The sequence below is a fragment of the Grammomys surdaster genome, unplaced genomic scaffold (genome assembly GCF_004785775.1).
Source record: "Grammomys surdaster isolate TR1022 unplaced genomic scaffold, NIH_TR_1.0 142, whole genome shotgun sequence".
Lineage (NCBI taxonomy): Eukaryota > Metazoa > Chordata > Mammalia > Rodentia > Muridae > Grammomys > Grammomys surdaster.
The window spans coordinates 6,989,133-7,012,789 of NW_021604600.1; the positions used below are offsets into that span (position 1 = coordinate 6,989,133).

Below are 23,657 nucleotides of genomic sequence, written 5' to 3' on the forward strand. Positions count from 1 at the left end.
CTCTCTCTCTCTCTCTCTCTCTCTCTCTCTCTCTCTCTCTCTCTCTCCTGATGAGCCATGCCTGCATCCAATAAAGCTTTTTAGAGTAAGGACCAAACATGGGTAAGACTGAAAAAACAGCACAGCATATACCAAAGAGTCAAGGTCTGAAGATTTATGAAGGATGTTAATTTCCTAGAATCACAAAATATTTCTAACCTTTAACACACCTCTATTTATTTTAAAGAAATTATGTAACAAAATGAAGGTACATTCTTGAAATGTATTTATTGGGAAAATTTATTAATTTAAACACAAGGACTCATGCAATCCAGACGCCTTGGACTTACTATGTAGCCAAGATGACCTGATTCTACTTCTCTTCCTGAATGCTGGGATTTCAGGTGTGTACCACCAAACCAGTTTTTATGCAAGGTTTCATACATGTAAGGAAAGCACTCTACTAACTGAGCTAAATTCCCAGTCCACTTTTTCCCCCAATGGAATTAACCTAAAAGTGGAGCAAGAGCTAGGTAAATTATGGAACATACTCCTTAGGGGTATCAGAACTTTTAGAAATCACCATTATAAATATAACAGGTTTAAGAAAGTCAACACGGCTCCCATTAGAATCAACTGCCTATATGTGCAAGGATAGCAAGAGCACCTGAATTCATGTGCCATGCAAGTTAGCAGTCTTACTAGGTTAGAGGACTACTAGGTTCTGTCCATTTTATACAACTATAACCTTTCCTTAGCAAATTCACTTCTGGGAACCACTCCAGGCCCTCTAGCATATGTTGAAGAGCAGACAAAAAGGGAGCATCTTTTTATCAATGACAAAGTCAAAACACATCCTCATAAGGAAACAGTACTCAGTACTATGAAACCTCAAGTTGCTCTGTTATTTAAAAGAGAGCAAGGCATGCAGGGAATAACAGCAGTACCTCCAGCTATCTACAAACTGTCTGTAAATCATAGAAATATGTCTAAAAGGATTGCCACCAGTCTTGACTGTGAGCAATACTGTTTCAAGGAATGTGATCAAACAGTAGTAAAACTTTTTAGTCAATAAAACTGAGTAGGTACTTTCACTATGAGTAAAAGCCAAAAGTCATTTTTGAGCATATGTAGACTACAACTGAAAAGACACATGAGGGCTGGCAAGATGGCTCAAAAGAGAGAGGTCCTCACCACCACAAACCTGATAACCTAAAGTTTGATCCCACGGACTAGCATAGTGGAAAAGAGAACCAACTCCTACCAGTTACTCTCTGACCTCCTTAGGCATGCTGCGGCATTCATGCACACATGTGCATGCACAAATAAACAAATGTAATACAAAAAAATTTTTAAGAGAACATGAAGAAATACAGTTGTTAACACCAGTCAGGATAGTATTTTGGTCTCATGATAAACAGGACTATGGAGAGAATTAGAGTTAGGTAAAAGGTACAACATTTTCTGTCTTAAGACCTTGGTGCTGATGAGAGGTGTGATCGCATCCATTGTGGTAGAGATGAGTGTCACAAACTGCTGTGTGTTCTGTCGATGGGCTTCGCTGCAATACTGCGCCAACCAGTGGGAGTAGGCCTGGAGAGCTGCAAGTGACTGAGCGTGCCTGCAGGAGGGAGAGAAGCAGTGATCAGAGAGCCAGGGGAGTCTGATGGCATGAGCTTGTCTCCACAGGGAAGAAGACAAGAGCTCCATGCACTGGGCAGACCATTCCAAAACATGGTGACAGCACAGAATCAATCACCTTTCACACTGTCTGCATATGACCACCAGTGCTGAGAAAACACATAGCAGTTCCGAAATGTCTACCAGATCTCAATCTTTCTGTGACACATAGTTTATTTAAGAAGATGACAAATATAAGAGGAAATGTGCTAAGTTTAAAAACTGTAAAAATTTACTGTGGTCTAGATAAGTAATGGTATTATATAGCTTTGACAGAAGATTCCAGATCTCAACTTCCCCTCTAAGCATCTGTCTACCTGGAGCATTCAGGTGTTTCGCTTCTGCAAGGCTGCTCTGGATCACACATATATAAAATAAACACTTAAAGTTCACGATGAAACCAGGCATGGTAGCACACACTTGTGACCCCTACACTCCAGAGGCTGAGGTGAGAACACTCCAGGTCCAAATCAGCCTCAATTACAAAGTGAAACCCTGTTTAAAAACAACACTGAAAATAAATAACCAACCAACCAAACAAAACCCCCAAAACATGCCAGGTATATCTTTAATCTTAGTTCTTGAAGGCAGAAACAAGCAGATCTTTGAGTTTGAGGCCAGCATGGTCTACAAAGCCTGTTCCAGGTCAGTTAGAAACAGAAAGAAAAAGAAAGAAAGAAAGAAAGAAAGAAAGAAAGAAGGAAGGAAGGAAGGAAGGAAGGAAGGAAGGAAGGAAGGAAGGAAGGAAGGAAGGAAGAGACAAAACAAGACAAGACCCAGAACATATAAAATTCCAAAAGGTCACAACTCATCAAAGATGATAAACAGGTCTTACAGAAGCAAGGCAGAAGTCTAGTTCAAAACACTAGCCAACAAGGCTACATACAACTTTTCTACAGTCACCACTAAGCAATCTGAGTTGATATTCTGATAAAATCTAAATAAAGAGTTCTCCATCATATGGACACCATGAAGACCCCTTTACGGTCACTGTTACACTGTCAATGCAAACTGATGAATCTTTTTTAAAAAATGTATAACTATATAGATTATTTTTACTCAAAAGAGTATAATCACTGTTTTTTTATTTCTAACCAAGTATAACCAGAAAAACCCCTTTCGAGCCAGCTCCTGTGTATTCTTGCATATTCCAGACACATTCAGGAACCACTTCCTTATTTACTGACTCTACAACATTCTCCAGCAGTATCCTGCCCCAAAACTTATTACATTTTCTCAAAGGAGTTCTGATTCCTTTTAATGGAGAAACTATTATGCTAAACAGCAGGTCCTAGGTATGAGGGGCAGCTTGAGTGCCACAGTTTCTAGAGCCTGCTCATGGACAGAGCTAGGACGTAGACAGAAATCACTTCAAAATTAAACAGCATCAACAATGATCCAAGTGCCTAAAGATAGAATGCAGCCATCTTGCTGCAACCACTTAGCCTAAGGCTGAAACAGGAATAACTGTGTTAAATCTGGATTGTAGGATATTCTTTAAACAGTAAACTACGGCCTGGGGGCTCTGTGGTATCTGTCTGCCTCTTTCTTTCTGACATACACCTCTACTCACTCACAAACCATATATAACTCGGGACTACTCTAGATTACAGGAAACTGACTTAATCATGATCAAATCTTCAGCTATGTGTGTGTGAATTAGATATTAGCTTGCAGCTTTTTTTAAAAAATAATTTATTTATTTTTACTCAAATCGTAATTCATTCACACTGGGGTTATAAATACAAAAAGGCAGGATGTGGGGAGGGGGATGACACTGGAGCATGGGTATTCAGGGGGAATACAGATATCTTTCACAACATGGCATCGGCTGGGTGAAGGTTCAGGGGACAGGTCACTATGACTCTGCCTATGACTCACTTGTCCCTATCTAAGTTGGTATTGTTTGCTAAGGCTACCTATTTACAAGGTCTATGACTACTCGGGCTGGTAAATTTCCACAAAAGCTGCCTGTTTACATTAGCTTATAGCCATCTGTTTCAATGTTTTTCCATAGAGACCCAAGACTTGATGTTAGTATACATGTATGACAGGCCTATTGCTGATTTTAGGCCTATGGCTGATTTTAGGCCTACAGTGTGTAAACAGGGCTGCCCCTGACATCTCCTCCCTTCTCTAAGTATAGAAGGACTATGGCGATTCTAACCTTGCAAAAGCGGGGATAGAGGCCTGACCTCCAGTAATTGAAGGAGACCTTGTAATGGCTCCGGTTCCCCTGTCGTTGTCCAGTGAGGCATGAGGGCCATACCCATCCCAATGTCTTTTTCCTGGAGAGGAGATACTTTTGACACCAACCCCTATGCAGTCAGGCTTGTCCCTCAGGGAACCCAGAGAGATATTTTTAACTTTTATTTATATTCCCTTGCAGTGCTTAGCCTCGCAGCCTAAGCAAGAATTCAGATCGCCAGTCAGAGGGGGTTCTGGGTGGCCCCTCTCTGCTTGGTCTAGGGGCATTAGTACCCACTTTTAGGTTGGGTGGAGATGGGTTTGGGGAACACCCTGGATAGAGTAACAACCTCATCTTGAGTCTCGTGGTCCTCCATAGCTAACTTATGATAATGTATCTGAATAGGTTTTGCTACCAAATTATTTATCTGTTGTTTCACAGAGTTAGTCAGCCTATTTGAGGCCCAGGGACCAGCAGAAATAAGCAAAAAGAACCCAAATAATGGTCCCAAGATGGGAGGAAGTAGGGTTGACAACCTTGGAGAGGCTGAAAGCCAATTCTTGTACCAGCATTCATCTGACTCTTTCTCTCTCTGATTTTTCTCAGGGCCTTCACTGACCTATTTCATGTTCTCTTTTACCCTCCCTGTCTTGTCTATGTAAAGGCAACATTCTTCTTTAAGGGCTGTACACAGTCAAGAGCTGTACACAGCCTTTTCTATTGTAATAGAGTAAATCAAGTCCAATAAGGAACTTTGCGATTTTAGGAGGTCTCTTCAGACAGCGAAACGAGGGATTTCTTCAGATAAGTGATGCCAATCTCTAGCTGTTTGATGTTCTTGTCAGTGGCCCTTCAAAGGTCTGAGTAGTATAAGTTCAGAGACCAGCGTCTGGATTAGAACTTCTAACAGCAGACATCACGGGTGATTCATTTTTACCTGAGATGCTGCCTGAGTTAAAGCTCCTGGGAGGCCCTCTTTCTCTCGGTTTTCTGAGGTTGGGTACAGAGCTGCCGCCTGAGACCTGCTCTATGCTCGGGCCTAGACCAGAAGAGCTTGCAGCTTTTTAAGTGATTATAATGGTAATATAGTTCTATAAAGTAGCCCGTTCCTAGGAGATACCTGAAGGGTTTATGGGTGAAGTAACACCCTATCTACAATGTATCAACTTGCTCAACAAAAACAAACAAAAAGGACCTAAGTATGCAATAACACAGAAGGAAATCCCAAGAACCAAAGTCATAACTCCAGGGAAATGAGTTTTTACTCTATTCTACAGTTTATGTCTTTGTTTTCCCTTTTTAAACTATATTCTCTAAATTTTCAAAATCTAACTTTTTGTTAAGAAAGAAAGGAAGAACTAAGTAGCACAAAGCAGGAAGATCTAGAAATTCTTAACAGGAAGATGGTTTCTTTTTTATATTTGGAACACACTGACCACTCTACCTTTTACTTAGAGTCTAAGTAACAAAACTAAGAAGGCCAGTGAGGCCAGCGGCTGGAATCTAAACATCTTAATCTCAATCAATGTAGTATGTACACCAGAGAGTTCCACAAGGAGGCAGGAGGGCTCTCAAGCTTCCTGCAACCCTACCTATGCAAGCTGTCCTGACCAAGAGCCAACCAGCACTTTGCTTAGGAGCTGCCACACAGTTTCTCCAGTTCTCAAAGAGGAAAGTAACATGTTTTAAATATAAAACTACAATAAGTCTCTTTCCTCTATTTATTTAATTTTCAGCTGAAGTGAATAGCACTTTTTCTTTCCTGTTTGTTTGTTTGTTTGTTTGTTTTGGGCTTCTTTTGGTTGGGTAGTTTTTTCAAGACAGGGTTTCACTATGAATCCCTGGCTATCCTGGAACTCACTCTGTAGATTAGGCTGGCTTTGAACTCACAGAGATTCTCCTGCCTGTGCCTTTCAAGTGCTGGTATTAAAGGTGTATGTCAGCCACTTTTTCTATAAAAGCCAAAGTTTTACTATTTAGGCCTTGCAAACCATACACTCTTAGTTAGTGCTAGTTAGCTGTGGCTGTGGTGTACAGAGTGGCCACAGCTGCTATGTAAATGAATGCCCATGGCATGTTCCAATGAAGCTGAAACTGCACATGGTCACTGTCCTCCACTCAACTTCTGCCCTCAGACCCAACAGACTCAGCTAAAGCCTCATCTCCAAACTGAAGCATAGCTGCTTACCTGTCTGTCAAATGCAAAACCAGAATTGACAGTCAAGTTTCCCAGAGGGAAGTTTCAAAAGACATGAGTTTCCTCTGACTTAAGCTTTACACAAAGGATACCCTACAGTAGCTGGGTGCTAAGCATCCTATTTCTATTGTCCCAGCCCACTCTAACTCTACTTCTTTCTTCTTTTCAGTCTCTATGTAGAAGTCTGTTTCTTCTGCTTACTCACTGGAACACCTCTTCTACTCCATTAACTGCTGACTCAGGCAGGATAGGAAAAAAGGTCTTAACTGTTGCAGCTTGGTCCTCTTCTCACTACTTCTAAGAATGGGGATGGGGACGGGTGTGTGTGTGTGGGGTGGGGGGTTGTCATGGTTTATCAGTCCCTGCTCTAGACCTGAGCAATCTAACAGGGATAAGGGATAAGGTTTTGTTTCCAGTCTCCAGATGATAACCTTTCTATGTACTTCCCTAATCTACATACTCTATATGAAGTATCTTGAGTCAAGTGTCAAATTAACCTGAAATTCTAATTTAATACACAAACATCTGGGCCCTGTGCCATCCTACCAAACTTAAAATCTAAAGGAAAATAATGAGTTTTGGTTTAGACCAATTGCTGGCTTATAGCTCCCATGATCCTTACAATGTTTCCTCAAGCAAAGGACATCTTTTGCTTGAAAACATTTGGTCTTTGCCCTTAGTTCCTGAAATAGCTTCAGAATAATCAAAAGTCTTTTTTTGTTACTTTCAACAACCCTTTCCAACATATCTGAGCATATGTTAAGCAAGGCAATTTCTATAAAGTCCCTAGATTGCCAAGGGTAAGGCCAAACTGCCAGGGGAACCTGGCATGTGCTTGGTGGGTTGGGACTTTAGCCATACTCAGCCTCTGGAGAGGGTAAAGGGACTAAAGGATTCCCTGATGACTTAACCAATCAGTCATGCTTCCATACTAACCACTGTGTGAGCTGCGGAGCTGCTCACTCACAGAACACATGCAGGTTCCTAGAGGGAGTCTGCCGAGGAAAGACAGGGAGGCTCTAGAGAACCTCTCATAAATCTTACTCCATTCATCTCTTCTAATAAAGCTAGATATATGTCTTGCCAAGTTCTGAGACTCACTACAGCAAATTAACCAAATCTGTAGAGGAAGACATGGGCATCCCAACTTCCAGCCATCAGTCAGCAGCATAAGAAGCACAGCTGGAGTAGCAGCTGGCATTGGAAAACAGATGAAGAAGTGCTATCGTGGGACTTAATCTTCAACATGATGCTACCAAGTAGTGTCAGAAGTGGAGTTAATTAGAGGATATTCAGTTTCTGTGAAAAGGCACATAAATCCCCTGCCCCTTGTTTGATGCATCTTTTGAGTGTGAGATGGTTGGGGTTTCCACTATCCACCAATTCTGTCAGTGAATGAGACCAACGTGCAGGGTGAGAGGTGCAGGGCTCAGGTGTTTCTATACCGTTCCCACGTACCTTTCAGTGCTCACCAATTCTCAACTTCACAACCCTTGCCTGCTGTTTCCTGTAGTGTCTGCCCTGTAGAACCTCATCCCTGCTCTCTTTAGTTTAAGCGATTACACTTACCCCTCCATACTCAACAATCTGTCTTTCTAGGGTCAGATGAAGAACTTTCCCTCTGTGTGTGGCAGCCACTACTGTTGGTAACTGCAATTCATCTGGAGGTAGGGTTAATGTCTCTCTTGAGAAGGCACAGTCACACTTTACTTACACATCAATGAGGTCGGGTTTCAACACTGATGGCACAGCTGTTTCAATGTTGTACAGTTTTATCTGAGATCCATACAGAGTAACTTTGACCAACCTGTTGACAAAGGAGTAGATGAGAAAGGACATCAAGCATGAGAACCCAAACAAACAAAACGGACAAGTTGTCAAAGAAAACCCCAACTTTCAGACAGAAAAAAAAAAAAAAAAAATCTGATCTCCAATTCTATCCAAGAAAATAGCTAGAGCCGTGAATAAGGTTAGATACAAAACCATTTTCTAAAGCCCCACAGCATTTATATTATCAAAAAGCCTAAAACCAACATCTGGTGGGATGGCTCGATGGGTAAAGTCATCAAACCTGTTCACCTGAGTTTGATCCCTGGGACCCACATAGTAGGACAGAACCTACTCCCACAAGTTGTCTTTTGACCTACACACACACACACACACACACACACACACACACACACACACAGAGACAGAGTGCCACATTCATATGTGCACAGGCAACAAAGGAAAGGCTGAAAAAGTTTTCCACCAGAAAAACATGCTGGCCCATTTACTCTAGAGGTGGAATGGAGGAGGTAGGTAGATTATGGACTACTGTTTCCTCTCCACTTTTCTAGATTGTATATTATGAATGAATATCTAATGTCATGTGCATGTGTGTACACACTTTTCTTTTTTGCAATGTATTGCCACATAGCCCAGGATGGTCCGTCCCTCTGATCCTCCTGCCTCAACCTCTCAAATGCTGAGATTACACACATGATCTCTGCCCAGCTATACACACTATTTTATAAAGAAAAAAAAAACTGTAAGAAAGCAAGCCTGCTCTTTTGACAATTTATCTAAAGATATGCATGACAAACAAAATAATTTCAATGTTTACAATGGATCAATATATAATAAAGGGTAAAATGTCTGCTATAGAATCTAGAATCTAGGTGGTTGGTTCATATCCATCCTCTGTCTCCCTCCTTTTCTCCTTGTATAATTCTCTCAACTTCTCCGAAGACTAGAGATTGTTGGTGATAAACTGATGATAACATGATATAAGAAGCAGATGCACATCTTTCTGGAATAAACTGAGGTGTTGACAGTTAAGCAGTCGAGTGTGCAGGTTATTCCAGGACCACTGTGTATGGTAAGTACCAGGCACAGCAGAGAGCTCCTTTAGGACGCAGGAAGGCCCTCTGTCCTCTGTCCTCTCTGAGCTGAGCGAGCAGAGCAGCATTGCAGTGCTGGCCAATTCCATATAATTCTGCAAGCATACCTCTCAACTGAGGAGGTCACTACAGGGGCAGCTGCTTGGTCCCAGGCCAAGGCATGAGAGGGGCTGGAAATCACCATCTTGAAAGAGCTTAGCACTGAAGAAAGGAAGCCTGTGCTCTGGAAAATGTCCCTCTCAGATGTATGGAATGTACAACTTTATTCCAAAAGGAAACCATAAATGGTCTAAGGGTTGGAGAACAGTGTGAAGGGCACTTCCACAGAGTCAAGAAAGCACAAGTGAAGAGTCAAGTCATTAACAGAAAGCCTTAGGAAGAAGTTATGCTGTAACAGGAATGAAAGCAACTATCAGTGAGTGACACAGCACTGTGTACAGCAAGTGTTAAAATCACAGCTGTGTACGTGTGCCATGCAAGCACAGAGGCCATAGATGGCTTCTAAGTGTTCTGTTCTAGCTTTCTTCACTTTAGTCTCTTGAAATAGGATCTCTTGATATACCTATTTAGGCTGATGTCCAGCAAGTCTCAACCATTCTCCTGTCCTTGCCGCCTACAGTATAGCTAAGCCATCTCTCCCAGTGTTCTGGAGCTCTACTCCTTAAATCATGTGTACATTAAACATGTAATTTACTATGTGTTTGGCAACTGTAATATCAAGCTTTATGTGATCTAGAAGAGAACACTGGTAATCAGACTGGCTAGTCAGACCGTGAAACTATAGGAAAGCCTTCTCTCATATACTAGTCCTTTTTTTTTTTTTTGGTCTTTCAAGACAGAGTCTCTCTCTGTGTAGCCTTCACTATTCTGCAACTCGCTCTATAGACCAGGCTGGCATCAAACTCAGAGATCCACCTGCCTCTGCCTTCCAATTGCTAGGATTAAAGCCATTGATCACCACCAACTAACTGTACACACTAGTCCTGATGCAGACAAAATAGCAGTTGCTTCTAAGTGCTGAGATTGCAAACCTAAACTCTGTAATGGGTTTGTAAGCATAAGGCTTTACAATGATTCAGGCTCTTCGATGGCATCTCACCAGTGTTAGTTAAACCGACTGACATACAGGTCTAAATTGCTTACTGAGCCACATTCACTACTGGCTAACTAATTCAGACAGGAAGACATACTCTATCCTTACTGAATCATTGGTGAAAACAGGCCTAGCATAAGACAGAGAAGAAAATTAGACTCTAGAATTCAAAATTCTGTAGCTTGGGAAAAGCCTGGAATTTGAACTCTTAAAATCATAAGTTCCTTCTCATTAACACATAAACCAAACAAAGTATCCACTACCACATCAACTCAGACGCAAAACGGCAAGGTTCACCTCTCACAATGTAAAACGGGATGAGGCAGAGTCAGACGACTCGTAACTCTCCTATTACCACAGACCGCCATTATTCACTACTACTATCGTTAACTTTAACTTTGTTGTTAAGGGATTTTAAACTCTCAGTTATTTTCAGTTTTAAGCTAAAATGTACATTTTTTTTAAAAAAAAGAATTTGGTATGAGTGGGTTTCGGAGGCAGAGACACATGGATCTCTATGAATTAGAAGACAGCCTGGTGGTCTACATAGTAAGTTCCAGGTTAGCCAGGCTACATAATAGGACCTTGTCTCATATAAACAAAGTAAGAAATTTGGTAAGAAAGTTAACTCAGTTCTTGGGGTTGTCTCCCTGTATGTTACCAGTGATGAGGCCACTCCATGAATTAAAGCATCAGGCTCTGGGCTTCAAGCTGTACATGCGCCTACATAGCTGGAAACTCACTACTCGCCTGTTCAAAGCTCCCAACACTTCCACCTGTCCTTCAGTGTCCAAAATCTTTAGGAGGAGAACTGGGCAGTTGAATGAGATATTTCCAAGCAAATAGCTCAGTTTCTCTCCTAGAACCCAAACTCCAGCCGGGACTATAGATTGCACAACTTTCTCAGTAGCCTGAAGGAATTGAACAAACCCTGAAAAACCTAGACCTCTAACGCCAGCTGCGTGCATGGGAAGGAATGCTGTTGACTAATGAAATCTGCCCCCTTGCCTCCGTCTCGTGCATGAGTGTGTACGTGTACACGTATAAGTTCATGGATATGAGTGACATGTCGGTGTAAAGGACAACCATGTGTGCTGTTCCTCAGGTACTTTCCTTTTTTCTTCCTTCTTATTTTTTTTTTGGGGGGTGGAAGGGAAGGAGAGAGAGTCAGTGGGAAGCCCACTGAGTAGGAGAGGCTGTCTGGGATCAGCCTGTATCTCCTTCCCCAGAGCTGGGATTACAAGTGTACATTACTACACCTGATTTTTGTTTTGCTTTTAACTGTTTTTTGCTTGTTTGTTTGTTTTCTGCTTTTTGATGTTAGTTCTAAAGATCAAACTCAGGTCCCGCTTGCAAAGTATTGTCGCTTGCAAAGTATTGTCCCGGCCCCCTCCAACCCCCACCCCAGAAACCCCCTATTCCATCTCTCCTCCTCCTTTTTGCTTTTATACCATTTTAATTACATGCAAATATTAAGGTCAGTTCTAGGTTGAGAACTAGCAATACAATAGATGCAAATAGTCAAGGAACAAGCAAAACAAACACAAATAGTCAAAGAATAAGCAAGGCAATAAATAAACAAAGTTCCGTGATCACTCCCACAATCACTATTTCTAAGGGCTTATCAGGATGACCAAAATATCTGAGCCTCCAGTAGGGCTTTCTTGACAGACTTTGACTGTACCTGGAGTTTCTGAGTCCAAAACCATTTTTATAGCAACACACAAGGTTGTCAGAGAAGTTACAGCTTCGCTTGTGTTTACTGTTTGTTCTGTGTTTTACACCACATGAAGTGCCTTTAATTCTCATAGTAAAACTACAAGAAACTTTCCCACTGTTTTGCTGATGAGGGACTTAAAGCTCAGTACAGCAAATGGCAGTCTGCTCCATATTAACCTGTACATGACAGAAAGGACAAAGGACACATGATAGGGCTACATGCTGCCCTCCCATAAAAAGGAGAGCTGAACTCTGAAAGAGGGGTGCATGGCACAGTCGACCTACCTCTCCACAACTGTGAGAGCATCATTGAACCTTGCAGCAAACACATCCCCAGTGAAGTATTCAGCTAATCGGCCCACAGCCTGCAGAAGGGAGCTCAAGTCTCGCAGGGAGCAGTGCAAACGCCGGCAGTCATTCTCCGCTGTGATGTTCAGCCTGTGACCTAGAACACAACATCTCTCAGTTTTCCAGAGAACAAGCTTTAGTTGTAATAAGCAACCATTCCAAAACAAATCAAATGGGGTAAACTAATGCTCCAACAGTAAAAATCTTCAGTTGCTTCCCAGTACAGAATAGGACATCTGAGCACAGCCTCCACCTACAACTTCATCTATGTTGCTCCAGGGACCCAGGACACAGACAGACAGCCTGGGACAGTCCTGATATGACTCCTTTTGATACTGGTACAGTTATGGCATTACCAACCTAAGAAAAAGGACATGCAAATGGGTGAGTCCAGTAAATAAGAAGCCAGCACGGTCCTATTGCTGGAACTATCTGTGAGCTCAGTCACTCTAGCTCTGCTGCCCTTGCATATGGCTGTCTCAGAATGAACTCTCCCAAGCTGAAAGAAGACTGACCCTGATAAAAATGAACTGCATGTGCTATGCATTCTATTCCAGGTGTTAGCTCAGCACAACAGGAAAAAAAGACACAGGGCTCAGGTCCAGTAGACAGCACCATCAACCCTTCCATGCTTGTCTCTTCAGCCTTAAAATAGGGAAGATCCGATCACTAATTCACTATAGGACTAACTACATTAAAATCCTACAACCTATAGGACATCATTAAATTTTGTAATTATTATGGATCGCAAAGAACTAGAAATTTTCTAAGGCCTGAAACTTTCTTACTTTTCAACAAACATCCAGACCTAGTAAGTGTGATGCTAAGATGACAAAATATCCTCAATTTAGTCACTCTTTGTCTCTTCATAGATACTCACAAAATCAAAAGGCAGTAAGGATTCTCAGTCTGGAGAAAGACTGGAATCTGATAAAGTGCTTGTTGCACACAGGAGATAACAAGCCAGGAAGCAAGAGTTAAGATCTAGCCTTGGGCTCCTGCAAACTCACTATCCCTTAGCACTCTTCAAATCTGTCCTCCCATACTCCAGGCTTTCATCATCTATCACCAAATCTTCTCCCCTGGTGTTCGCTCTACCACTATCTGTTGCCTCCTTACTGGCTATAAAACCCTTAGTGTGCGGTTATGCCCAACAGCCAACATTTGTTCTGCTGTGTGTCTGCACCTTTTCCTACTCTCAGGTTGCCTAAGAACAACTTCATCCCTGTCACTGAGGAGCCTCACCAACACCATCATCCCCTTGAAGCATGCCTGGTCTGCCTAGCCACATACACAGCAACTTGAATAAAAAAGTACCTACACAATATTTTATTCAAGTATATGTATTTTACACTTTGGGTTTGAATAAAATGAAAATGCTGACATTTGACCATTTTGGACTGAATAAAACGACTTCTGTCTAGTTCAATGTAATATGTGTTCTATAAAAGGTTCATAGCAATCAAACTGCAGATGAAACTTTCCTGAGCTATCTGCAAGGGAGACAAACACAGAAGCAGGATGTATCCCAAATTAAATTCTCTAGCCCTATCCCATTCCTCTAGGAAACCTACCTCCCCCACCATGGAAGCACACATAGCACTACTGTACATAGTGACGCATGTTTTTCTCATTGACCAAGGTTTGGTCATCGGCAATCTTCTCCCCATCACTCCACAATCACCTGCAAGCCCATCTCTTTACTGATCCCTCATAGGAGCCGCATCCAGTAGCACAGAATAAAATGTCCTGTGAGGTACAGCCTTTAGATGGAAGTCCTGCTACATACAGGGTCAGAGGCTTTTAAAATGTCCTCTCCCCAATAAACCAAGCTATCAGGAAGCAGTCTAAAGAGCAGCTTCCTTGTTCAAGAGGTGAAGGGGTAAAAGTACAAACATGAGCATTTAAGGTATTCCACTCAGAGAATACACAAATCAGAACTCAACCTTCACGTAACAAAGAACATAAATGTCAAGCTTTTCTATCCTGTAAATGAGACAATCTCCTGGGCAAGAAAGCCTGTGTGGCTAACCAAAACTTGAAGGCTTACTGAGAGCTAAGGGAAAATCTCAACAAGGAACAGCAAAAGCCAACTATAAAAACACGTATGAGAACAGCCAGAGAGGGGTTCAGTCCTCACACAGGACAGACCGACAGTAAGAGCAAAAGTTGACCTGCTAGGAGCAAGAAGCACAGAGCAGTTAGAGGCATCTGTTTGCCTTGCTTTGTTACCAAGGAAGCATTGATAAAAAGATCGGCAGCAGCAGATACGCTAGCAAGTGTGCCTAATGTGAGTGTGTATTGGTGGGGTGAGGGGAGCACCCCTGAGCCTCACAGCAACTCTACTGGTTCTGCTACCAATCATAATCACTCAAGTGTCATAAACAGAGTCAAATGAATGGGAAACTACACCTGACTCCCCCCCACCCCCTCCTGAGATTGAAGGGTTAAAGGCTCTGCAAAGGGTAAACCACAAATGGAAGGAAGGAGCTGCAACCCACCAGGGAACCAGGGAACAGGAAGGACCAGCACAGCTCAGGGTACTTTAGGGAGCAAACCCACCAGAGGACCAGAGAACAAACTGTTTTTCAATTTTTCAGTTTTTCCATTTTTCAAAAACCTTTGCACTGGAAGCATGGGCTTTCATTTCAACTTACGGTGTGGAGGGATGCTTCATCATGGAGAAGAAAACTCATTTTAAAGCAAGAAATAATGATTTCTCTAGCCTGAGGTTTTACACTACAGTATGCACTGCAATAATGACCTAGAAGTTCTCTGTGAAACTTGCAGGAGATGGGCTTCAGGGAGGCCAGGGAGACAGAAGACTGTCCTTCAATGAAGGGAAGTTGATCTCAGAAAAGGATTAAAAACTCCTGCAGAAGGGCAGCCTCACAAAGAGACCTCATGAAGGTCTTACAATGAATGACCAGTTCACCCAGGAGTAAGCTGCCCTCTGGGGAGGAAGCTCAGTGCCAGGCCTGACAAAAAGCTACAGGTGAGATCAGCCCATACGAAACTGCTCAAGAGCAGTACACAGTGGGATAAAAGGAGCAAGGGGGGCAGGCAAAGCACAGACTGAGGTTACTGGTATTTTCATCTGGCAAAAATGAATGTCCGTTTATGGTATCTTTCCATCGCTCCTCATTATACGTAATCTTGCTATCAGCACAAACCAGCTATGCAGCCCTGGGTAAATCAACATCTCTGAAGAGCATTGTCCTCTTCTGTAAAGTACAGATAACTAGTAATAATATTTGTGTTTCACAGTAGAGGAGAAAATGGAACAACACAGTAAACAACATAGTGCCTGACACATGAGTGTTCTACAAAAAGGCTGTAATTATTATCAGCCAAGTAACCAATGTTAACCCTCCACTCCAATCTGGGATACCAGAAGTCTTGGCATCCAGCTGTGGGCAGGCAGAGCCTCCTGCAGGCCTCTCACAGCAGGAGAGCTCCAGAATGACTGGAGCTGGCTGGCACTCTGGCTGCCTCATTCCACAAGCCAGAGGTGGACACTACCCCTGGTAAAAGCCCATAACCATTTTCTTTCCAGCACACTTGCTGTTTTATGGTATATAAGAAAACACTTCAGAACTTTTACTTTTTGCCCTGATTAGCTTCCCTCCACAGCTTCTTTGTAGCAGGAATTTTAAAAAACTTCTGTCTAGGAATTGAAGAGATGTAAAGAGAAGCTGTATAAGGTAAGCCACATTATTACAGTAGAGGTGGCAATAATTAACTATTAGTCCAATTTTTTAATGCTAAGCTAAATTTGAAAGTAAAGACCAATTTACCTGACCCCGAAGTAACTACAAATTGCTGTAATCCCAAATAAACTTCTAAATTGTCCTGAAGAACTGGGAACTGAAAACAAAGAGACAAAGTTTAAAACAAAAATCATAAATTGCAAGTTTTGATACTATTTTTAACACTAAAGCACTGAGTGCGCCTATGGGGAGACAACTTCCCTTTACAGGTACTTAGGACGACCCCCTTTCAGTTCCCTCCTCAATCTTACAGATAAAACCTTCTAGTATCAGAACAATAAAGAAATCAATGTCAGTTTGAGTGCTTTAAAAATGATAGCAAATGATCTGGGGCATGACTACTACAGTTCTAGAGAGGGGCTTCAACTCTTTAAGACTTGCAACTTGAAGAGCTAGGTCATCCCTCAAGTCTGAGAAGGTCCCTGACCTTGCAAAGAAATTATCACTTAGGTCTTATTAATGTGCATGGGAAAGAGAAAAGGCAGGCCCAGTTATTTGGGTATATTTCCCTTGCTCACTTAAAAGACAGGACTTCATAGTGCTCCCTTTCTTTCTTAGGCTTCTATACTCACCATCAAGATAAATCAAGACTTAAACTTGCCTAAGGAAGGCAATGAGCATAGTAAACTGCACTTCCTGTGAGAGAATGCCAACTAGTGGCTTGTAGTTGTTATATGCAGAGTATATACTGACTCCAGTAACTCATTTTGTCTTTAAAGAGGAGATGAAATCCAGCATATAAACACAGACAGAGAGATTTAGCAATCTATCTATAGTGAGAACACAGGCTAGTCTTTTATCAAGGCAACTTCTGCAAGTAACACTTCTGCTGGCCTGGCTGCCTCCCAGTTACTGATAAACATTAAGACACATCTAAAAGTCATACTATGTCTAAGACATAGTATGTATTCAAATAAACAAGTACTTCAAATAAACAAGGGCAAGGGAAATGGCTCAGTAGGTAGACTGCTTGCCCCACAAACAAGAGGACATGAGTGTAATCTCTAGAATTCACATGAAATATATAAAGCTATGTATGGTGGCACAGCTCTTGTACCCGCAGCACTGGGAAAGCAAAGCAAAGAGGGTCTCTGTGGCTTGTAGTATGTCAGCATAGCTTATTTGGTGAGTTATATAGGCCACTAAGAGGTATTGTCTTTAAAAAAAACAAGGTAGATGGTACTTGAACATTACATGAAGCTGCCCTCCACACACATATAGATAAGACAGAACATGCACGCACGCACGCACGCACATGAATAAAAGCAACTACAAAGTACATAATGTATAGATACAGGGAGAGGGAGAAGAAAAAGATCAACAGGCAGGTAAGTACAAAAGTCATGTTCTATGGGCAGGAACCAACTCGATTTCCCCTTCAAATGCTGAGTTACCAGAGTTGAGAAGGCATGTGTGGGAAGGAGCTCCATCACTTTGGCCACTACCTCCAAGCTCTGGCGTAAGTACCGCTGCCACTCTGTCTGCTGCTGTGGGGAAACAAAGGTATCAGCTTTCCAGGACAGACAGAACCCTGTCCTCTTCATCATCAGCCACCCTTTTGCCTTAAATCCATTCTCAAACGTTAAATCTTGAGAAAACAGAAAATAAGTGAAACCAGGGATTTGGAACTTTGAAAAGGTCTAGCTATCTCAATATAAGTTCATTTCCTAACAAGTTACTTCTTGAGAAATCAAATAATTCACATAAAACAATTCACTTTTCCTCCTGAAATCACAAGAGTTTAGAGTTCAGAGAGCCACGTGTGAAAAGTCTGAGTGGCTTCTCTGTCATCCCACTGGTAGGGACCAGCCATTTCTTTACGTGCATCTGATTCAATGAGCATCATTCAGGGTGTGGTTCATAGGCAGCATCAGTGTCCCCAGGGACCAGCCAGCAACACAAACGCTGGCTCTACCTCAAACCTCTAGAATCAGAATGCATTTCAATATGGTGTTCTAAAGATTCTTAGCAGAGTTAAAGGTGAGGAAGCCCTGACCTCAGTTCAGTCAATAGTACAACTCACCTTTCCACATTGTGGTAGCCTCATTTAACTGTCAACACAAGTACATTTTTATTGTGGACACGAGGAAATCGAGGCTTATAAAAACGGAAAACGACATCTCCTCTGTGCCCAAAACTGCAGAGATCCAAATTCAAGTTGTCTGGTTCTAAGTAGCATCTGTTCTAAGTATCTCTTTTCTTACTCTAAAAATTTACTCTCAAAGTCATGGTCATAGCACCAGTCAGTCTGATTTTGAGCATCATAATAATACTAGACATTTTTAAGTGGTTGGTAGTTACAAGGAGAGGACCACTAGAGTTGTAACCACGAAAATATTTTCCTTATTAACTGAGCACACCAACAGCAATACACTCAAGGCTCAGTTTAAAAGTAACAGCTTACGCCGGGCGGTGGTGGCGTGCGCCTTTAATCCCAGCACTTGGAGGCAGAGGTAGGCAGATTTCTGAGTTCGAGGCCAGCCCAATCTACAGTCAGTTCCAAGACATCCAGGGTTACACAGGGAAACCCTCTCTTGAAAATTCAAAAAGCAAAACAGACAAACAAAAAACAAGAACAACAACAAAACAAAAACCCATACAAAACAAAATCAAAACAAAAACCCAGCTCACAGCATATGGCTAACAGACTACCATTCCAGTCTTCTCATTTGAACACCTCTTCAACTAGTCCTGTCAGTATCTAGCTAGGCAGATAGAGAGCAGAGGATGGGATTACAACATTCTCATTAAAGCATTTCTCAGGACATGTGGCCTTTCAAACTCTATTTCTAGTCCACAGAGGCAGCGCCTGCCCCGCGTGTCCAGAGCGATGCGATGAGCTAGAGCAGCAGCAGCAGAGAGACGCCCTTACATCGTCATCCAGCGTCTCATCGTCCAGCTCCTCTAGCTGGGCCTGGTTGTATCTGAACTGGATTCGATTCAACACCTCTGTAAGCAAGAGGACCAGGGCATCTTCGTACCTAGGGAAAAAGAAAAGGTTCAATATCAATCAAGTGAAAGAAAGCTTTCAGCTCCAGATTCTGACCAGGACTCTGGGACTGTAGTAGTAGTACGCACCTTGGACACACCTAAAGTGCTGGTGCTCTCTTGAGTCGGCATGGGTGTATAAGAGATAAGCAGGTACTTTACTACTTACATCAATTTTTTTTTTTTATGGACTCTCTTTTACAGTTAGCTCTTGTGCTTATTGTTTCTTGGTAACTGGATTATGGATTTTCAAATCCGTTCTGCCCATCTCTGCTTTTTAACAACAGAAATTAATCTATTATATATAATTATCAATAAAGCAAGGTCTATGTCTGCCATGTTTGTGTCATATGTTCCTCAATTACTACCTTCTTTGTGTCAAATACTTATTTTCTAGAGCAGCAGTTTAAGACTCTTTCAGTTTACTACATGTCCTTAAGTGCTTCAGGGTTTTTTTAATGTTTGTTTGTTTGTTTGTTTGTTTTTTAAATATCATTTTCCTAGGGAATACAGGTACTTTATGTGAATATCAATGAGTAGCACCTTTTTTGGGGCGGGTAGGAGGTGGGGAGACTCAAGACAGGGTTTTCTTGAGTAGCCTTGTAGACTAAGATAGCCTTGAACTCAGAGACCCACCTGCCTCTACCTCAAGTGCTGGGACTAAAGGCATGTGCCACCATACCCTCATTAACACTTTTAATATCGGTGAGAGGTAAAGGATAATGCCCATATTTTCCTGAAGAGAAAACTACAATTAAACTGTTCAAGATCAACAAAGCTAGCTTTCCTGAAACCAGGGCTCCCTAACTCAAATCTCGTGTTCTCTTTACAAATACCAGTGGCTTTCAGCCAAATCCAAAACTCCATCTTCAATTAATTTTAAGACCATTTAGAAACTAAAAGGAAATAAAAAGGGCCTTAGAGAAATCTTAACCCTCTGGTTTGTATCTAAAAGTAACTGTCAAAGAAATGCCTCAAGCCCTACATCTGGCTACTTTCCATAGTAAGAACCTACCACAGAAGATACCATGTTATTACAGAATACCTGGCACCACACGGGCCCCAAACCATTTATTTTCAAGACTAGATTATGCTGGCTAAATGCTTGCCTTTCCTGAGAAGTTTCTAAGAGCAGTTAAGACATGGTTCCCTCACCTGTAAGCAATGTGAGCTGGAGTTGAAACTCTCTAGAGTATACTTCTACTGGACCTGTTAGACTGTCACAGGGATGCCAGAGGAAGACTGCAAGGTAGCAAGAATGGTGAAGAGCTTCATCATGGGCTTGCTCTCTGGCAATGCTGCCCAGCAACAGCTATGCCTCCATGGCCTTTCCAACATCACTCTACATTCCTAGCACCACCTCTGCATCATATGCATGCTCAGTGGGTCAGGAGCTCCTAAAGGAACCTAAATGCCAGCTTCCCAGGCCTCCTCAGGGCTCCTGGAACAAAGGATGTGGCCTACTCCTTAGAGACCTGAACCCTCACCGCAACCTGGAGCTTATCTAACCCCTTCCTCTGCCCCGGGCTTATAGATGGAACTGCTTCCTATAGTTATCAACTGTGTTGCCTCCCTCATTGTATGCTTACCCTTCTAACACCTATTAAAACAAATGTCTACATTACAATCTCAGTTAAAATAAATGTGGTTCCCATTTTCCTGGTAGTACCCTAAACCAATTAACCATCCAATCCAAGAGCTGAACTTGAAAGAATCATACTAAGGTCAACTACAGTCCATGTAGTCCTAAGCATTACCAGCCACAGAGATACTCTAAGACTTCTAACAGTCCTCCTAGGCTATCACACTTCAGTTAGGTGGGTACAACAGCTCATTTCCTACCTATGAGCAGGCATTGCTCCTTCCTCACAAGACTGCACTATTTGCCTGTGGCATAAAATTGTAGGTGTTTTGCTAAAAATTGCTATGTCAGATCAAAACATTCTCACAGAAAGAAAATTCCTTTCACACTAGAAAATATATTTTGCCACTGCCCAACTAAAAGGGAATTCCAAGACTCTCTACACAGAACTCTTAAGTGAGACAAAAACTTCACTGCCAGTTGGTAACTCTATATGCAAAAGTCCTGTAAGTCTTAGAAATTAAACCCCATCAGGAACTGTACTAAAGGCACACAGGTAACTCATCTCCCAAAGTGTACGGTGGCCATCAGAAAGGCCTGTGGATAGGACAGAGACCCTAGCTACTTGTCTACACCTATTCTCTGCCGCCACCACCCCACCCTGAGTAAGTGAACACCAGCACTGAGGACAGCTACATCATTTCCCAATAGACAAAAAAGACTGTAAAGGAAACTACTGGCTTGGGTATACTAGCTAATTTTATGTCAATTTGACTGGCTAGAGTCATTTGGGAGAGAGAACCTTAGCTGAAAAAATGTTCCCACCAAATTGGCCTGTAGGGAAAGTCTATGGGCATTTTATTAATTAGTAATTGACATAGGAAAGCCAGCTCACTGTGGGTAGTACTACCCCAGGCAGGAGGTCATGGGGTGCATAAGAAGCAGGCGATGCAAGTCCTAAGAGCAAGCCAGTAAGCTGCATTTCCCTGCATCAGCTCCTACAATGCCTTTCCTCTGTGATGCAGTGTGGCGTGGAACTATAAGCTGAAATAAGCCACTTCCTCCATGTTGCTTTTGACTGTGGTGTCTTCTCAGCAAGGCAGTAGGACCGCACCGCTCCCCCCCACTGCTCATGCGCACTGGTGGAGTCCTACACATTTTGTCTGAGGAATTCCTCCAGCTGCCTTTCCCATGAAAAAGACAATCAGCAGGTGCTAGCGTCACGTTAATCAGCAGTCACTAACACTATGGAAGCAATCCTCTATGAGGTTCTTCAGATGAAAAATGCTGAGCTGTGTCTCTCCTCAACCCAACCCATATGTAAAAGAACTGCCCCTCAGTGTGACTATATTTGGGTACAGGATCTATCTATAAAGAGGTAAGAAGGGTTGAGTTTAGATCGTAACCAGCAGTATTGCTTTCTCATGACAGGCCCTCTGAGCATAAATTTTTAAATTTCATTTTATGTGTAAGGGTATTCTGCCTGCATTTATGTCTGTCTACCACCTGCATGCCTGGTACCTGAGGAGGCCAGAATAGAGCTCAGATCTCCTAAAACTGAAGTTATAGATTATTGTGAGCCACCATGAGTGCTGGGACTCAAACTCAGATCCAATATTCTTTGTTTAGTTTTGTTTTTGTTTTTTCGAGACAGGGTTTCTCTGTGTAGCCCTGGCTGTCCTGGAACTCACTCTGTAGACCAGGCTGGCCTCAAACTCAGAAATCCACCTGCTTCTACCTCCCAAGTGCTGGGATTAAAGGTGTGCACCACCACTGACCAGCCAGATCCAATATTCTTAATTGCCAAGCCATCTCTCCAGCCCCTTAAGAAAGTTAAAAGAACTAAAAATCATACAACTAGATCCAGAACACAAAACTGAACTGGAAACACTAACAAGGATATATGGAAAACTCCCAAATATTTGGAAGTTAAATAAAGAAGTTTTAAAGTGAAATTTGATTAATAATTTAAATTAAGTGACATGGTATATAACAAACTCTTAATAGAGTTGAAGCAACACTTCAGGGAAATTTTGTAGTATTGAATGTACTTGTGTTAGGCTTGCTGCTCTTGTACAGGACACGGGTTCAGCCGCCAGTGTTCATGCAGTAACTAGCAACTGTCGGTAACTTCAGTTCCAGAAGATACGATGCTCTCCTGGGCACCAGACATGAATGTGGTGCACATACAAACCGACCAACACTAATACACACAAAATAAAAACCTTGTGCATATGTATAAATGGAGAAAAGCCCTAGTAGACACAAACTCAGCTAGACAAAACTAGCCAAGTTAAAGCAGCTAAAAAGGTATATAGTAAATACAAATAAGCAAATGAGCATGAAAATGAGTCAACACACAGAAACTAGACAGAGTTCACATGAGTAACCACAAGGGACTGATACAAAATCCTCTATGAAAAAATGACTGGTGCATAAACACCTCCCTGAAGGAGCTAACTGCCTAACAGTCTAAGTTAATGACACTCAAATTCCTGAGCTGCTCTGTAACCAGCACTTACCAGTACTCTTGTGGCAAAGGGATTCACAGAACATGACACAATAACTCAGGTTGCTTCACACACTGGTTTCTTCCTCTTTCTATAAAACTCAAGTTTCTACACAAATGCCTGGCCCCATAGATGAGCACCAAGAGAAAAGGGAGAACAGGCAGCAAGCACTTTCTCAGTGAGTACTAACTGCAAGCCAAGGCCCCACACGCTCAGGGTTTTCATCCACAGTATGAGGAAGATACAACCAATCCCAAAACAAAAGAACAAATGGGACCTGAGATGGGGGCTCTCTATGCTACTACCGTTAGCTGATGACAGGACAATCAACTCCACCCACAATTCTAATACAGGCATCTATCTGTGTCCTCAAGTTCCCACCAGCTCTCAGCCAGAAACTTGAACATTCTCACTGAACAAGAAACATGCAGTTTCCAACACATTCATTTCCAAGCTCCTAGAACTACAAATAAATCTCAGTAATTTGTGTTTCAAAGTCTGTAACCTACAACGCCACTTTGTTGTAACAAATGATGCAAAACTCAAAAACCACAAGGACAGGAACTAAGTACTGTCTTTGTGACTTAACCACACCTACGCTTCCCATTTGAGACACCAAGAAAACAATTTCTGACTATTTCCTATAGATCAGTCTGTTTTGAAGTTCTGGCTTAAGTCACAAATGTGATTACAAAAGTTATTAGATGACAAACATTCAATC

At 42.1% G+C, this 23,657-nt stretch overlaps 1 protein-coding gene across 2 annotated transcripts in view; it reads right to left on the reverse strand.

Annotated features, from left to right (window-relative positions):
* The window catches only part of Xpo6 (exportin 6), a 99,348-nt gene that overhangs the window by 12,709 nt on the left and 62,982 nt on the right, over nt 1–23,657 (reverse strand). The window contains exons 10-15 of one of the 2 annotated variants that reach the window (XM_028764133.1): nt 18,729–18,837; nt 17,251–17,340; nt 15,884–15,953; nt 12,024–12,183; nt 7,759–7,851; nt 1,456–1,600 (exon numbers count right to left, since the gene is read on the reverse strand). In XM_028764133.1, the coding sequence (XP_028619966.1) occupies nt 1,456–1,600; nt 7,759–7,851; nt 12,024–12,183; nt 15,884–15,953; nt 17,251–17,340; nt 18,729–18,837 (667 nt within the window). Of the gene's footprint in view, nt 1–1,455; nt 1,601–7,758; nt 7,852–12,023; nt 12,184–15,883; nt 15,954–17,250; nt 17,344–18,728; nt 18,838–23,657 lie in introns of both variants that reach the window. The other variant, XM_028764132.1, reaches the window with a different exon arrangement.